This window comes from Salmo salar, chromosome 11 (assembly GCF_965601325.2).
Source record: "Salmo salar chromosome 11, fSalSal1, whole genome shotgun sequence".
Classification (NCBI taxonomy): domain Eukaryota; kingdom Metazoa; phylum Chordata; class Actinopteri; order Salmoniformes; family Salmonidae; genus Salmo; species Salmo salar.
Window position 1 is genome coordinate 105,558,242 of NC_138301.1, and position 17,115 is coordinate 105,575,356.

At 41.4% G+C, this 17,115-nt stretch overlaps 2 protein-coding genes across 2 annotated transcripts; one reads left to right on the top strand and one right to left on the bottom strand.

Annotated features, from left to right (window-relative positions):
* Positions 1-398: 398 nt before the first annotated feature.
* Positions 399-4,438, bottom strand: LOC106563464 (zinc finger protein-like 1). Its single transcript, XM_014129071.3, has 8 exons — positions 4,106-4,438; positions 3,723-3,839; positions 3,495-3,606; positions 3,193-3,386; positions 2,857-2,932; positions 2,425-2,631; positions 2,065-2,188; positions 399-1,856 (listed from the first exon to the last, which is right to left on the bottom strand). The coding sequence occupies exons 2-8, from the start codon at positions 3,822-3,824 to the stop codon at positions 1,670-1,672; spliced, it is 1,002 nt and encodes a 333-aa protein (XP_013984546.1). The 5' UTR covers positions 3,825-3,839; positions 4,106-4,438; the 3' UTR covers positions 399-1,669.
* A 4,143-nt stretch (positions 4,439-8,581) lies between these two features.
* Positions 8,582-12,049, top strand: LOC106563463 (sororin-B). Its single transcript, XM_014129070.3, has 5 exons — positions 8,582-8,896; positions 9,363-9,430; positions 9,549-9,617; positions 9,734-10,222; positions 11,392-12,049. Exons 1-5 carry the CDS (start codon positions 8,863-8,865, stop codon positions 11,470-11,472), a joined length of 741 nt encoding a protein of 246 aa, XP_013984545.1. The 5' UTR covers positions 8,582-8,862; the 3' UTR covers positions 11,473-12,049.
* Positions 12,050-17,115: the final 5,066 nt, after the last annotated feature.

The following is a 17,115-nucleotide window of genomic DNA, read 5'->3' on the forward strand; positions in this document are numbered from 1 at the left end:
TGGTGGTGTCAACATCATTTTGAGCAGCAGCGACTAGGAGACTTGTCAGGATCTAGGGAAAGATGAACGGAGCAAAGTACAGAGAGCTCCTTGATGAAACCTGTTCTAAAGCACTCAGAAGATCAGACTGTGGTGACGGTTCACCTTCCAACAGAACAACGACCCAAAGCACACAGCCAAGACAATGCATGACTGGCTTCAAGACAAGTCTCTGAATGTCCTTGAGTGGCCCAGCCACCCCCCAATCCAACCAGGACAGAGCTTGAGAGGACCTGCAGAGATGAATGGAAGAAACTCCCCAAATACAGGTGTGCCAAGCTTGTACCCAATAAGACTCAAGGCTGTAATCACTGCCAAAGGTCCTTCAAACTACAGAGTAAAGGGTCAGAATACATATGTACATTTGATATCAGTTTATTTTTAATACATTTGCAAAAATTTCAAAAAACCTGTTTTGGCTTTGTCATTATGGGGTATTGTGTGTAGATTGGAGAAGAAAAAAAAAAAACAACTTTAATCCTTTTAAAATAAGTCTAACATAAAAAAGGTGGAAAATAAGTTGAGGGGTCTGAATACTGTCTGAATGCACTGTACTTATTTTAGAGGTCCCATCAACACACCCACCCACTAATACCTTTCTAAACACTTCAAACTCAGGAGACAGTAGATGACTCTATCAAAGAGTGTCTGAGCACAGGGCACTTGTGGATTTAAGACTGCATTTGCCATTTTAATGCTAAACCAAGACCAATGTCTAATTAGTTAACCACTACTTGAATATCCTCACAGTATCTGTTGTACATTTTGTTTATCCACAAAATATGAACGTATATTGCATACAGAATTTGAGAATTGGTTAAACATTTATTCCAGTTCAACACAACACACACTACCATCTCATTAAATTTCTATATTTACAGACTCATTTAATCACCATACAATACAGTAAGTGAATATCAGACGTAGCATTCTTCCAATTCAACACAAACCTCACACTCAGTCAATTAACTTGAACTTATTGATGCCCCCTTCAAAAATACCTTTGTTTTAGCAGATATTGCAAAAAGCCATGTGTGTCATAGAATACAGTATTTCTGTTGTGAAAATCTGTTTTCCCCATCACCATTCATTCCAACATTGCAATCTCATTTGATGTGGAGTGGGTCAAAATATATATAAATTAATTGTACATATAGCTCTAAAAGCAATGTAAATAATAAGTTTGAAAGTGTGTATACACACACACACACACACACACACACACACACACACACACACACACACACACACACACACACACACACACACACACACACACACACACACACACACACACACACACACACACACACACACACACACACACACACACACACACACACACACACACACACACACACACACACACACACACACACACACGTCGGTTATATATCCTATTCGTTCTGAGAAGTAGATGCTTAGGAAATCTGCACCTGCCTATCCCAAAGAAGGAAGAAGGGTGTAAGGTTGCCATCATTTCCAGGACAAAATGCACCATCCCATCCTCTTTTCTTTCATGTCTGAGAGAGAGAAGGTATCTCTCTGCCTTTACTGGTCCCACCATTCTTAGATGGACTTATATCGGCCCCATGTTCAACACTCACTAGGACTTGGAGGTGGGTGCTGGTCAGTTGTTGCCCACTCGGATGTTGGGGTTTAGTAGGGGGTCTAAGTTGGGGTCGGAGTCGGCTGAAGCACGGCCCAGTTTAGCCATAATGATGATCAAGGTAAAGAATCCCAGAACTCCAACCAGAAGGAGCATGAAGACCCTCTGCTTCCAGGACAGGCCTGTCCTCTTGGAACCTGCCCGGTTTCTGAGAACACAAATTAAGTTACATTTTCAGAGTTAAAAGAAATTGGAAAAAGGACTCTACCTTTGGAGACAGAGTAATAGATAATCGGATCTATAAAATGTAAGTCAAATACTGTTGTCCGTATGCAAGGAGGTTTGCTAGGAAAGATGTACTTGCTGTGTAATAACAAAATGAAGCAAAACTTTAAATAACTAGTAACACTACTGACTTGAGAATCCGTGCAAACCAGCTGAGTGCTGGTCGTCGCCGGTACTTGTCGTCATCAAAGTCGATCTGTGTCACAGAGCTGTGTCCAGAGTCCCTAGTGTCATAGATCTTCCTTGGGGATGATGCTGGAAGCAATAATTCACATTAAATGAATAAACCAAATATATGAGGATACAGCATACATTATACACCTGCATCTACGTAAGGAATATCAGATGCGTCATCAAAAATGTCAGGAACTAGGATTAGAGTTGAGGCTAAGGTTTGGACTAACATGTATGGCATGACAACACTGTGTGGCTGGTAATGGTTAGGATTAAGATAGCTCCACTAAACCTGGGTACCATTCATAGTCCTTTACCTGTGTGTAGGGTGATGGTGTCACTGGTGGTTGCAGTGATCATGTCGACCAAAGAGTGTTGTTCATGAGCCACCATCTCCCCGTTGTTGTGGAGACTTCCATGATCTTCCTGTACTGTGGTTGGAACTGGAGTAGGGGCGAGGCTAGGGTGTGGTTGGGAGGCGTAGGAGTGGGTGGGGTAAGCTTCAGTAGGCTCCAATGCTGGTGCTAGCAGAGTAGGGGAGAAGGGAAGGAAAATGTTACAGTAAACTCCCAGATTCAAACAAACAATTCCAACATTTAGCTTAGCATATGTCATGACGCCCTGGATAAATAAAAAAACATATCTGATAAAATCGCATATATTATTATGTATTGCAACATTCAGTTGCAAGACATGCTCCCTTACTGTGGACCAATAAGGTAGTATCAACAGCAGAAACAATTACTTACCATCAACCGTGGACCAGTCAGCATAGTCAGTGACATCCTGTGTGCTGTCTTGAATAGCTTTTACAGGTTCTTCAATCTTGCAGTGGAGAAATGATGTACCTGTTAGAGTTGAATTGTCACAGAATACCTATTTCATAATATATGTGTCTTCTCTCTAAAAGAAACACTTGATTTATGGGGTCCTAAAAAGTTAATTCTGTTTAAGCGCTAACATACAATATTTTACACTAATATAATATACAACTGAATGTCAGCCAGCATTTGAACCAGTATCCCCCTTGTCACTATTCAATGTCCCTGACTGCTAGTGTGACTCAGCCCACCCATATTCCTCACCAGAGGTAGGCCTAGTCCAGCTCTGGCCCAGTTGACTAAGGACAACTGTTCCCTCAGCATGTCAGCTATTGGGCTGGCCAGGTTGGAGGGGGGGAACACTGGACCCTGGCAGCTGGGGCACTGGTATCCTGCAGGAGCAGTGTGTAGGGGCAACCGGGCTGCCAGGTGATGAAGACAGGCCCAGTGGAATACATCTTGGATAGAGAGAAAGAGCAATGAACCAGAGGGTTTGAGCAAATCCCATACAGCAGTAATATCAAGCAACAGCAATAAGGATCTATCCTAGATGTTGACATTCTTACCATAGCAGACCAATCTGACAGTATCCTGGGAGATCAGTGGGTTATTACACAGTCGACAGTTAGGGTTGTAATCACTATCCTGAAGCCACTGGAGGTAGGACTGCACTATACACTTGTGATCAGACAGGTAGAGAAAATACTTTCGTTTAGTGGCAAACACAGCTACTATGTGGTCTATATTTAATTTAACATGACACATTGGGTACTTAGAGCTGCCCATCCACTGACCTTGTTGTGGTTGGAGACCAGGCAATGTTCACACACATTCACCCGATGTTCAAAGCAGAACAAGTTGGTCACCTTCCTCTTAGGACACTTGCACAGACCCATGGTCTGTCTGTCGTTCTGTAGACAAGTGATCACCAAAACAAGCTTCAGCAACAACATAACTAGTTAACGTTATAGCTATTAACTAAGCAATAGTCTGATAACCAAGGCAAATCTACTCATGGTTCAAATGTAGTTTGATTATTACATATTGCATAGGTGCAAGACACTACTTGTATGTATTGATAATGTAGATTTATAGTTAGAGCTAACGTTAGCTAAGCTAGTTCACGAGCATCAGATGCGTTTCGGGTGGCTTTAGTTGTAAGCTAACTGAACCTTACCTGTCACACAAGTTTTCTCCTCGATGATTTATCGTTTGAAGGAAAAGGTTGTACAAATAACTAAAGCTAGAAAATGCGAATGTTTTCAGAAGCGGATATTTTGCCACGTCTCTTCCGGCAGTCGCAGAATAATGATGTCATATAAACGCGGAACATCTACGGTAATGTTTAGAAAGGATCCAGCTTTTATTCAAATTAAAAGTCAAAAGTTTGTATTTTTTTGCATTTTAGTTAACCTTTTACCTAATTATCCTAACCTGCTACGTTAATTATCCTAACCTGCTTCGAAAAATCAAATCTGACGTTAATTTGACAAAAGATGGATCCCTTCTAGCCAGGGACCCACATTTTATACCAGCTGGTCCACGTTCAGGTTTTACAGTTTGAACTTAGGTTGTCATGTTACGATTGGTTTGGCGAGAGCTGATCATCAATTAGATTTTATTTTACTTTAGAAAGAAACGTTGGCGCACTTAATGGGCGTGTCAGCCTCACCCACATTAAAGTTCGATTTATTCACTAATTAAAATCAAAATCAAATCAAATGTTATGTCACATGCGCCGAATACAACAAGTGTTGACCCTACAGTGAAATGCTTACTTGCAAGCCCTTATTAACCAACAATGCAGTTTTAATAAAATACCTAAAGAAAGTTACAAAAAAGTAACAAACAATTAAAAAGCAGCAGTAAAATAACAATAAAATAACAATATAAAGGTGTACCATTACAGAGCCAATGTGCGGGGCACCGGTTAGTCGAGTTAATTGAGGTAATATAGATGTTCAGGAGTCTTATGGCTTAGGGGTAGAAGCCTCTGTTTAGAAGCCTCTTGGACCTAGACTTGGCGCTCCGGTACCGCTTGCTGTGCAGTAGCAGAGAGAACAGTCTATGACTAGGGTGGCTGGAGTCTGACAATTTTTAGGGCCTTCCTCTGACTCCGCCTGGTATAGAGGTCCTGGATGGCAGGAAGCTTGGCCCCAGTGATGTACTGGGCCGTACGCACTACCCTCTGTAGTGCCTTGCGGTCGGAGGCCGAGCAGTTGCCATACCAGGCAGTGATGCAACCCATCAGGATGCTCTTGATGTTGCAGCTGTAGAACCTGTTGAGGATCTGAGGACACATGCCAAATCTTTTCAGTCTCCTGAGGGGTAATAGGTTTTGTCGTGCCCTCTTCACGCCAAGGAACTCTCAACCTGCTCCACTGCAGCCCCGTCGATGAGAATGGAGGCGTGCTCGGTCCTTAATGATGGTGTTGGAGTCGTGCCTGGCCATGCAGTCATGAGTGAACCAGGAGTACAGGAGGGGACTGAGCACGCACCTCTGAGGGGCCCCCGTGTTGAGGATCAGCGTGGCGGATGTGTTGTCACCTACCCTTACCACCTGGGGGTGGTCCGTCAGGAAGTCCAGGATCCAGTTGCAGAGGGATGTGTTTAGTCCCAGGGTCCTTAGCTTAGTGATGCCAGGTGAGCTGCAGTCAATGAATAACATTTTCACATGGGTGTTCCTTTTGTCCAGGTGTGAAAGGGCAGTGTGGAGTGCAATAGAGATTGTATCATCTGTGGATCTGTTGGAGCGGTATGCAAATTGGAATGGGTGACCAGCCTTTCAAAGCACTTCATGGCTACAGACGTGAGTGCCATGGGTCGGTAGTCATTTAGGCAGGTTACCTTAGTGTTCTTGGGCACAGGGACTATGGTGGTCTGCTTGAAACATGTTAGTATCACAGACTCAGACAAGGAGAGATTGAAAATGTAATTGAAGACACTTGCTAGTTGGTCACCGCATGCTCGGAGTACATGTCCTGGTAATCCGTCTGGCCTTGCGGCCTTGTGAATGTTGACCTGTTTAAAGGTCTTACTCACATCAGCTGCGGAGAGCATGATCACACAGTCGTCCGGAACAGCTGATGCTCTCCTGCATGTTTCAGTGTTACTTGCCTCGAAGCGAGCATAGACGTTATTTAGCTCATCTGGTAGGCTTGTGTCACTGGGCAGCTCTCGGCTGTGCTTCCCTTTGTAGTCTGTAATAGTTTGCAAGCCCTGGGGCAGCAGCGTAACCTAGTGCTTAGAGCGTTGGACTAGTAACCGAAAGATTGCAAGTTAAAATCCCCCAGCTGACAAGGTACAAATCTGTCGTCCTGCCCCTGAACAAGGCAGTTAACCCATTGTTCCTAGGCTGTCATTGAAAATAAGAATTTGTTCTTAACTGACTTGCCTAGTAAAATAAAATAATTAATCTGTCTAATTCTAATACACTTGTATATTTATTTAGATAGAATCACATATTTATCATTAATTTAGTATCTGTGCAGTGCTGAAGTAAAAGGTTCTGAAGAACACCTCCAAAAGAAAGGCCAGGCTGTATCACAACCGGCCGTTATTGGGAGTCCCATAGAGTGGTGCACAATTGACCCAGCGTCATCCAGGTTTGGCCGGTGTAGGCCCTCATTGTAAATAAGAATTTGTTCTTTAACTGACTTGCCGAGTTAAATATTGGTTAAATAAAAAAATACATGTGATTTGGTAAGAATGCCGCTCTCCCCGTGACTGGCAGAACAGGTGTTGTATGTTGAGCATGAGGGCTTCAGTAAATATCTCAGATAGGGGGAGTGAGGCCTAAGACAGTTTTATAAATAAGCATCAAGCAGTGGGTCTTGCGACGGGTATACAGAGATGACCAGTTACAGAGGAGTATAGAGTGCAGTGATGTGTCCTATAAGGAGCATTGGTGGCAAATCTGATGGCCGAATGGAGAGCACCCTTACCTGCCGATCTATAAATTACGTCTCTGTAATCTAGCATAGGTAAGATAGTCTGAATCAGGGTTAGTTTGGCAGCTGGGGTGAAAGAGGAGAGGAGCGATTATTATAGATGAAATCAAGTCTAGATTTAACTTTAGCCTGCAGGTTTGGTATGTGCTGAGAGAAGGACAGTGTACTGTCTAGCCATACTCCCAAGTACTTGTATGAGGTGACTACCTCAAGCTCTCTTAACCCTACCTCAAGCTCTAGTGTGTTAAAGGTCCCCAAAGCACACACATCCCTGGGTCGCTCCTCTTTTCAGTTCACTGCAGCTAGCGACTGGAACGAGCTGCAACAAACACTCAATCTGGACAGTTTTATCTCAATCTCAATCTCTTCATTCAAGACTCAATCATGGACACTCTTACTGACAGTTGTGTCTGCTGTTGGGTTTTATTTAACTTATTAGATGTGATGCATTACCATTTACAGTAGATGTAGGCCTAAGTATGAACGGACTGTAATGCACTAAGAGGTTTATGTTGTATTAACATAGATTGAGCAACATATAATAGACATGACTAACTGGAGGGTTGCTGGCTAGTAGGAGTGTAGGCTGAGTAGACTCGTGACACACACACACAATGCCTGGTTGTGGGGCCGCTCAAGGACAGGTGTACGGGAGGGGCTGGTAGAATGGAAGATAGCTGTAGCACAAAAGCAGAAACTGTCCTAACTGTAGCATAAAACAGACACTGTCCTTGGGTGTCTGACTCTCGGGTACACACATGAAGATAAGCTAGAAGACAACTATGCTTGGCAACAAAGATGCGTCTAGAGGCTGGGACCAGCCTGCACGCCAACGATAGGATGAGTAAGTTTAAACCACGCTCATCCTCCCTCTGACAGGCCAGCAGTGAGCAGGAACTATCTCTGTCAGAGTATTTAATGAAAAGCAAAGGATGTGTCACTCAGTTCTCTGTTTGCCCTGCGAGGTGTTACAGTGAACCCGTATATATGAAGATTGTATTTACCGTTTATTCTGCTTGACTAATTCTATTAATAAACAGCTGAAAATATATTCAGTAGCCTAGTGTTAAATTCTGTTCTGATACCAGATTGAATTGACGCAGCCCCAACACTGCTTTGCATGATGTATTGTTGTCTGTGCCCAATAATGTTTGTACCATGTTTGTGCTGCTGCCATGTTGTGTTGCTACCATGTTGTTGTCATGTTGTGTTGTGTTGCTACAGTACCATGCTGTGTTGTCATGTGTTGCTGCTATGCTATGTTGTTGTTTTAGGTCTCTCTTTAGATAGCGTTGTGTTTGGAGGATCTAAAATGGCGCTGGAAGAAATGGCAGCAGTTTTACGGGTGCCCAACCAATTGTTCTATTATGTGTTTTTTCACCTTTTTTGCACTATTGGTTAGAGCCTGTAAGTAAGCACTTCACTGTAAGGTCTACACCTGCTGTATTCAGCGCACGTGACAAATAAACTTTGATTTGATTTGATTTGTTGTCTCTCTTGTCGTGATGTGTGTTTTATCCTATATATTTTATTTAAGTTTGTATTTTTAGTCCCGCCTGCAGGAGGTCTTTTGGTGGGCCGTCATTGTAAATAAGAATTTGTTCTTAACTGACTTGCCTAGTTAAATAAAGGTTCAATCAAATTAAAAAGAAAGATAAAATAACGGACAGGAACTGCACTCAATGTCACTTCCGGTACCTCCAGGCGGGCAATTTTGAAAATTTTGAGGACTGACAAGTTAAATCAAAATGAACTACTATCAAGTTATTCAGTCGTAATTTTGCATTAGTTATTTGTTGCCTAGTTAGCTTGTGTGATATATTTATTTGCTGATGAATTAATAATTTGTTTTACTAATTAATCAAGTCAGCTAGCTTGTTGTCGATAGCTACTAGCCAGATAACGTTCATGTGTATTCTTGCTAGCTAATCACCCACCGAATTCATGTATTAACGGTAGTAAATAAGTTGGACAGACGGCAAGGATGAGCAACGAGACACATCAAACCTTTTTGGCTGGTCAGTATGTTTGCTATTTTGTTCTTTATTTCTTAATTTAGAGAAGTGCTTCTGTTTATAGTAGTGCTTGTCTGTAATTAGCAGATGTGTGGTTCACTCCAATGGCGAGATTATTCTAAATCAGTCAAAATGTCAAATGGTGCCTATTGTGCAGACTCAGTTAGACAGCTATCTATATGCACCAATCTCAAATCAATGGCGAAGATGGACATTACAATTATGGAAATAGATGGTAGTCTTCATATTGAGGCATACAGCTGGATCTTCACAACATCTCGACATTACTCCAAGTTTTTAGATAACAAAAAAAACGTCACTTCAACTTTACCAGTCAATTGACTTTATCAGTCAAGGGACCAGTCAAGTCATGTTGCTAACTAAAGATCTCACATCATTGTTAGCTGTATAAAGGGAAGCCAATGAGCCAATATTGTTGATAGTTGGGCCATTCTTTGTCTTATACTAGATTCTACCAGCCAGCCACGAAGGAGGTCAGCGCGGTTGACCTCTCCAAATCAAAATGACCCCAACTCAGTAAGTAGTACCTTTTGTCAACACAACCAGTAACATTTCAATTTACCTTTTGACGTAGTTAAACTGCATCCTGCAAGCATCTTTGTCTAACTATATATAATGTTACCGTAATCCACAGGCTCCTACGGACACTGTGAAACGCAGCATCACTGTGAGGAAGATTGCACCCAAGAAAACACAATTCAATGTGAGTTGAAAGAACACAGCAAATTCATTTACAGAATAAGCTGCATAGTTTTAATATGTTTGGTCCTGTTATTTCATATCAGCCCAGTCATATGTGCACAATTGCTTTTGTTTCAGGTACCCTCAGAGGACAACAAAGAAAATGAACAAAGATTGTCTGAAGGCAGTCTGAAGAAGGCCAAAATTTCAATCCCAGGACCTGCCCAGGTTCCTCCACCAAAAGCCACCATGCTCTTCCCGATCTTGGCCCCCTCACCACCTTGTCCCCAAGCTGCAGCGAACCCTGAGGAGTCAGCATGGTCACAGAAGGTGCGTCGGTCCTACAGCCGCCTAAGCCTAGGGGATTGTTCGTTTGACCTGTCCCCCCCATCTCTGCGTCGGGAGACCCTGTTTGGGTTTGAGAAGCTTCAGACACCCCAGGTTCTTTGCAAGGTGGAGCAGTCCAGGGTGGGCCCTGAGGCCTCCAAGTCATTCTGTGGGGTTAGCTCCTTCACCCTGCTAGAAGGGGACGACAGTGCTGCTGCTTCTCCTGAGCCAGATGTCAACATCCCTGGAGTTGCTGTGGTAAAGGAGAAGAGGAGGAGGAAGAAGGTTCCTCAAATAAAAGTAAGTTAGACCATAACTGTATCGCATTAGTGGATACCCACTGCTCTCAGGGCAGGTCTGATGGATTTGACAAGCAGATGTGACTATGTAGGAGGTTAGGATAACTTATGCAGCAGGTTAGGACAATTATGAATAGGGTTAGCTAAAATGTTCCACAACTTGAACATATCTAGCTATAACCACGCCTGCCTGAGAACAGTCTTGGTTTCTAATAATGTGATTCTGTGAGAAGAGGGCATATGATACTACTGCGGTCACTGTTGACAACCTTGATAAACAACTTAACCATAGTAGACTACAGTGTACGTTCAATCAAATTTATTAATGAAGCCCTTCTTACATCAGCTGATGTCACAAAGTGCTGTACAGAAACCCAGCCTAAAACCCTAAACAGCAAGCAACGCAGGTGTAGAAGCAGGAAAAACTCCCTAGAAAGGCTAGAACCTAGGAAGAAACCTAGAGAGGAACCAGGCTATGAGGGGTGGCCAGTCCTCTTCTGGCTGTGCCGGGTGGAGATTATAACAGAACATGGCCAAGATGTTCAAATGTTCATAGATGACCAGCAGGGTCAAATAATAATAATAATAATAATCGCCACAGTGATTGTCGAGGAGTAAATGTCAGTTGGCTTTTCATAGCCAATCATTCAGTGTCTCAGCCGCTCCTGCAGTCTCTAGAGAGATGAAAATAGCAGGTCTGGGACAGGTAGCACGTCCGGTGAACAGGTCGGGGTTCCATAGCCGCAGGCAGAACAGTTGAAACTGGAGCAGCACCATGACCAGGTGTACTAGGGACAGCAAGGAGACATCAGGCCAGGTAGTCCTGATGCATGGTCCTAGGGCTCAGGTCCTCCGAGAGAGAATTAGAGAGAGCATACTTAAATTCACACAGGACACCGGATAAGACAGGAGAAATACTCCAGATATAAGACTGACACTAGCCCCCGGACACACAAACTATTGCAGCATAAATACTGGAGGCTGACACAGGAGGGGTTGGGAGACACTAAGGCCCTGTCCGACGATACCCCCAGACAGGGCCAAACACCATCAAGATATGAAAAGTAACACTTATTGCTCGCTTGAACTATTTTCAAGATGGAGATGTGTAAGACCCTATAGCATATGTACCTTTGTGTTGATCTACTTTTCCATTTCCTTCCTACCCAGCTGGCGGAGCTGGACGACCTTGCGGCAAAGATGAATGCGGAGTTTGAAGAGGCGGAAGGATTTGATTTGGTGGTGGAATAAACTCATAGGTCATCCTCAAAGTCTTTGACATGTAACTAGAAATCCTTTTTGCCAAGATTGGAGAAAGTAAACTTTTTACACTTCTATGATTGCATGTCAAAGGTGATGAGGTGCGAAAGTAGTTGATATTTGCATAAATATGGCACCTATGGGAACAACAAACAGGATTAATGTACAATACAGAAATGTAAATGTAGGCTTTTTCAAAGTTCTAAATGTGAGATTGGTTTAAAAAGTGACCTAATACGAGTTGTGTAATCTTAGAAACTGGCTTTATCTTCACTGATGTTCCTGTCACTTTGATAGGTTGATTTTTCTTTTTGAGGTGACAACTTCATTAGGTCACAGGGACATTATCCTGTGTTGAGGAGCACCCTTTTATATTTTAAATGATTGTTAAATCATTGTAAATTGGATTACACACATCGGTGTGTTTTAACTTGTAAGATTTATTTTCAAAGCATTTTCTGTGATGTTGAGATTATAGCTGTTTGTTTTTTGCTTTTTACTTTGTTCATTTCTTAAGTGTTAGAATTTGGGACAGAAGATGTCCAAACTAAGAATCTTTATCATGGCAGATTGTCATGTCCTTCTATGATTTCAGAACTTGTGCTTTTGGATTTGATTGAAGCCTGTATGTCATGCATTCCCTTATCACATTTGTTCTCTAGAGGGTGCTCTCACCCTCTCATTGTGGCTTCTTCCATCACAGTTTTTACATATAAAATATTAGTTTAAATGGCATTATTTATTCCTCTCATATAGAGTTGAAGTCAGAAGTTTACATACACCTTAGCCAAATACATTTAAACTCAGTTTTTTTTACAATTCCTGACATTTAATCCTAGTAAAAATGTCATGTCTTAGGTCTGTTAGGATCACCACTTTATTTTAAGAATGTAAAATGTCAGAATAACAGTAGAGAGAATGATTTATTTCAGCTTTTAGAATTTTGTCCCATTCCTCCTGACTTAGCTGGTGTAACTGAGTCAGGGTTGTAGGCCTCCTTGCTCACACACTTTTTCAGTTCTGCCCACAAATTTTCTATTTGATTGAGGTCAGGGCTTTGTGATGGCAACTCCAATACCTTGAATTGGTGTCCTTAAGCCATTTTGCCACAACTTTGGAAGTGTGTTTGGGGTCGTTGTCCATTTGGAAGACCCATTTGCGACCAAGCTTTAACTTCCTGACTGATGTCTTGAGATGTTGCTTCAATATATCCACATAATTTTCCTCCCTCATGATGCCATCTATTTTGTGGAGTGCACCAGTCTCTTCTGTTCAAAGCACCCCCACAACATGATGCTGCCACCCCCGTGCTTCACGGTTGGGATGGTGTTCTTCGGCTGGCAAGCCTCCCCCTTTTTTCCTCCAAACATAACAATGGTCATTATGGCCAAACAGTTCTATTTTTGTTTCATCAGACTTAAAGACACTTCTCCAAAAACTATGATCTTTGTCCCCATGTGCAGTTGCAAACCGTAGTCTGCCTTTTTTATGGCGGTTTTGGAGCAGTGGCTTCTTCCGTGCTGAGCGGCCTTTCTTGTTATGTCAATATAGCACTCGTTTTACTGTGGATAAAGATACTTTTGTACTGGTTTCCTCCAGCATCTTCACAAGGTCCTTTGTTGTTCTGGGATTGATTTGCACTTTTCGCACAAAAGTATGTTCATCTCTACGAGACGTGTCTCCTTCCTGAGCGGTATGATGGCTGCGTGGTCCCATGGTGTTTATACTTGCGTACTATTGTTTGTACAGATGAATGTGGTACCTTCAGGCATTTGGAAATTGCTCCCAAGGATGAACCAGACTTGTGGAGGTCTACAATTTTTTTTCTGAGGTCTTGGCTGATTTCTTTTGATTTTCCCATGATGTCAAGCGAAGAGGCACTGAGTTTGAAGGTAGGCATAGAAATACATCCACAGGTACACCTCCAATTGACTCAAATGATGTCAATTAGCCTATCAGAAGTGTTGTGTCTTTGGGCATCATTAACTTGAAGACATGTTTATCAAATAACTCTAATTATTATTACGCGATTAACTGATTAATCGTGTAACTGTAATTAACTCGGAGGTCGGGGCCCCAAGGAAAATATTCAGATTACACAGTTATAATTTTCCTAATATCACTGTCAGATATTATAACATTATATATATTATAAGATCTGATCTATTATCTTCTTGTTTTAATGTTATTACCTTGCGTCCAGTCTCATTCCAAACGTCGTAAATTGTTATCTGCACGAACCCAGTCTTCACTAAGTCATCCATACATCAATTGTCTTAAAATCATTTATTTACTAAACTAAGTAATTCACAGAAAGCATACAAAACAGTAGGTATCGTTACAAAGCAATGGAAGAGGAATGTACCCTAGTGGGCTAAACCAGCATGGCGGCTTGTTAAACAAAAGCGTAGTGGGGGGTCAGCACAGAAGACCCTACAGAGTTGATAAATATTAACAATTGATATGCTAAGCCTTTGCACATGAACGCTCACTCATTCGGAAACAATTTCAATCAATATATTTACGCTCAGTGTGTCGTCGTGATCTTTGTTGGAGAGTTTCATCCTCGCTCTCTCTCTCTCTCTCGGTTAGAATGGATCTTTCAAAGCGACATTCATTAATGTCGTTATAGAATGGATGTTTCGTCGGTCTTCACGTTCAATGACACCGAATTTCTAGCTGCAGACTAGTAATTAATATCAAAGACTTGTTATTATTCTGTCGGTATCGATAGTCTAAAAGTTTAACCACGTGGTATGGTTAAAGTTCAGTAGAGGAATGCATGGTCAAACCTTGGCGCTCTCTCTTCTCGAGGTAAGCTGGTCTCCAGAAAGAAACCCTGGGTGGGCTTATATACTGAACATAGAAAAGGCTGTCACATGACGCCTTGTCCTGTCTGTGTCCTTGGGGGCGTGCCGATGACTTAGTTAAGCTTTGAACAGACATACAATTCTCTCACATTAACATAAGTACATAGCATCTCAACATATTCCAAATAGCTTTATCCTTATTCATAAATTTTATACAACCATTAGATGTAAGTCTCATTGCTGAGGCTAGTATATAAACCTTAGTATGGTAATTTGGCCATATTGTCACAAAATTGTCCCAAACGGACCAGTTCGTAGCTGGATTCTTCACCGATCTTTTATACCTTCTTCCAATGTCGTTCGGTTCTCCAATCCTGTGAGGTGGAAGAATCCTTTGTTCTCTATACGAAACCCACTCTGTCTCAAAACTGTGGCCTGTGAGGCAGGACATTCCCTTTGGAATTTACGACCGCCTTCACACCACAGCAGCCTGGGGGGGGGGGGGGGGTAGGGGGTAGGTAGGGGGATGGTGCATAGAAAAGGCCTGGTGCAGAGGGGGGGGGGGGGGTTTAATTGTGCTCGCTGTACCCAAAGAGGGCAAAGTCATGACAGAAGCTTCTAAAGCCATGACATTTTCTATAATTTTCCAAGCTGTTTAAAGGCACAGTCACCTTAGTGTATGTAAACTTAAGACCCACTGGGTTGTGATACAGTGAAATAATCTGTAAACAATTGTTGGAAAAATTACTTGTGTCATGCACAAAGTAGATGTCCTAACCGACTTGCCAAAATTATAGTTTGTTAAGAAATTTGTGGAGTGGTTGAAAAACGAGTTTTAATTACTCCAACCTAAGTGTATGTAAACTTCCGACTTCAACTGTATGATGGTTTAGATTTGAGTGATTTAAGACAATCGGATCAGATTTAACACTTCTTATTGGCTGACTTCTCCATGACTGACTCCAGTATATTGTATTTTTGTTGTTGTAAGGACTAGCTTATAGTGGCTGCTTTTTTTTGCAAATTTCTGTTTCACGAATATAATAAATAGTTTGAGCTATATTCTGTCTAATAATGGTTGTACGAAACACTGAGTTGTAGATGTTTTGTCCTTTTGTATGTGTTTGGTATTATAACTGCTGCATGATGCCATCAATAAGGTAATTCATTTTTTTTAAAACATACTTTTTGAAGGAACATTTTACCAGCCCAGTGATACTGAATGTCAATTTGTTTATATTAAGTATCAATGTTCTAGGTCTCTAAAAAAAAGATTGTCCTTAGAACTTAAGGAGTCACTTGATTTCTGAGTTATGTAACCTATATTTGGGTTGGGTCTCACATTAGCCCCACACTGCTTTGTCCTTCCCTTCTCTTTGCTGGAGGGTCTCAATGCAGTACTGCCATTGATTGCGAGTGGAGGGCTGTGCTGTATCACACAATTGGCAATCGATTTGGGGAAAGGGGCTGCGGGCGATGGACAACTACAGACAATAGGATTGTATCGCTATAACCTCAGAGCGAGAAATTAATTAAAATGAATGTCTATATAACTGGTGTCAAACATCCCGAAAGCACTTGTGTCCCTCAGTACTTACCAACTGTCAGGGTCTAGTGATATGGTAATTGAATGTGATCATTAATTGCAAACAATCATGTTTCTTGGTATGTGGTTGCTTAACATGCTATTGCAATTCAATGGTTTTCTCAACGCTTTCCTTAATTGTCGTTGTCATGGTGTCTTTTGCAGTGATACAATAGGGGCAGGCAGGTCAATAGCAAGCTGGACATTAATAACCAGTTAATCTCCTAAACACTGGAATCCAAACAGTTGAATTGTATACATAACTTAAGGGCAACTTTATTTGAGAAAATTCACAGACAACATATTGGTTTCAGTCTAAACTTCATGTAGTGCCTTGACATGAACATAACAATAATGAATTCTTGAATATTGTTATTGAGTAAACTAAGCTTCTTGCACAAATAAGTATTTTATTTTTTTTTATTAACATTGCCCATACCATGTCACTTGAATAGATTATCTGACCAATGTTTAATTTTATTGGGCATGACAAAAATAGAAAAAGAGCACGTGTTTTGTCTATGAAGTAGTTTTCACATGAGATTTGAAAAATCGCTTGAGGCTAGTGGATGGGTGCAAAGGATTTATTGATGTTTCTGTGGTTTCATGCATGCTCCACCGCAATTGGAAAATTGTTACATCAGATGGAGGGTGCAAGCAGAATCCTGGTACAAAACATCAATGAGCATCTCAACCTGTGTCATTCTTATGGGTCCTCTGACAGAGTATGTGCTAGCGCTCACTGCTTATGTGGTTTAGGATATCAGAATTAATGATTAAGATCAAGTTAATTGAGTTTAGTTGACTTATGTTACTTGACTTAGACAGATAAGAATTCTTGAACTACTGGCACATCTAAAACATTTCACACTATTTTAGGTAAGTCTGACTGTGATTTGAGATTGTTGGTATTTGCTGATATATTATGTTTGTGTTGACTTAAAGTATTTCAAGAATAACTTAACAGGTGTTAGTAGTTTTGTAACCGCTGCATTTAGGAAGAAAATAGTTGTAGTTGATGATGTGGTTAATGGCCTGTTTTAAGTTAGCATAACTATTATGCCCTTATAAAAGTGCTCAGTTAAATTAGCTCACAGAAAATGTATTCAGCATGTAGTAATGTTCTAACTTTGCTATAATTCTATGTTATTTTTCCAAGTAGTTGAGCTATGGTCCAGAAAATATATTTGAATCATCAGAAAGTATCAAGGAAATAACACGGGGAGAGGAATAGTTGCG

Bases quoted from the DNA above. Each gene is read 5' to 3' on its own strand.
- LOC106563463 (XM_014129070.3), top strand. From the start codon at position 8,863: ATGAGCAACGAGACACATCAAACCTTTTTGGCTG. The intron at 8,897-9,362 runs GTCAGTATGTTT...GTCTTATACTAG, and splicing joins ACATCAAACCTTTTTGGCTG to ATTCTACCAGCCAGCCACGA. The intron at 10,223-11,391 runs GTAAGTTAGACC...CTTCCTACCCAG, and splicing joins AGAAGGTTCCTCAAATAAAA to CTGGCGGAGCTGGACGACCT.
- LOC106563464 (XM_014129071.3), bottom strand. From the start codon at position 3,824: ATGGGTCTGTGCAAGTGTCCTAAGAGGAAGGTGACCAACTTGTTCTGC. The intron at 3,387-3,494 runs GTAAGAATGTCA...TCTCTATCCAAG, and splicing joins TGTCAGATTGGTCTGCTATG to ATGTATTCCACTGGGCCTGT. The intron at 1,857-2,064 runs GTCAGTAGTGTT...TTGTGTTCTCAG, and splicing joins TGGTTTGCACGGATTCTCAA to AAACCGGGCAGGTTCCAAGA.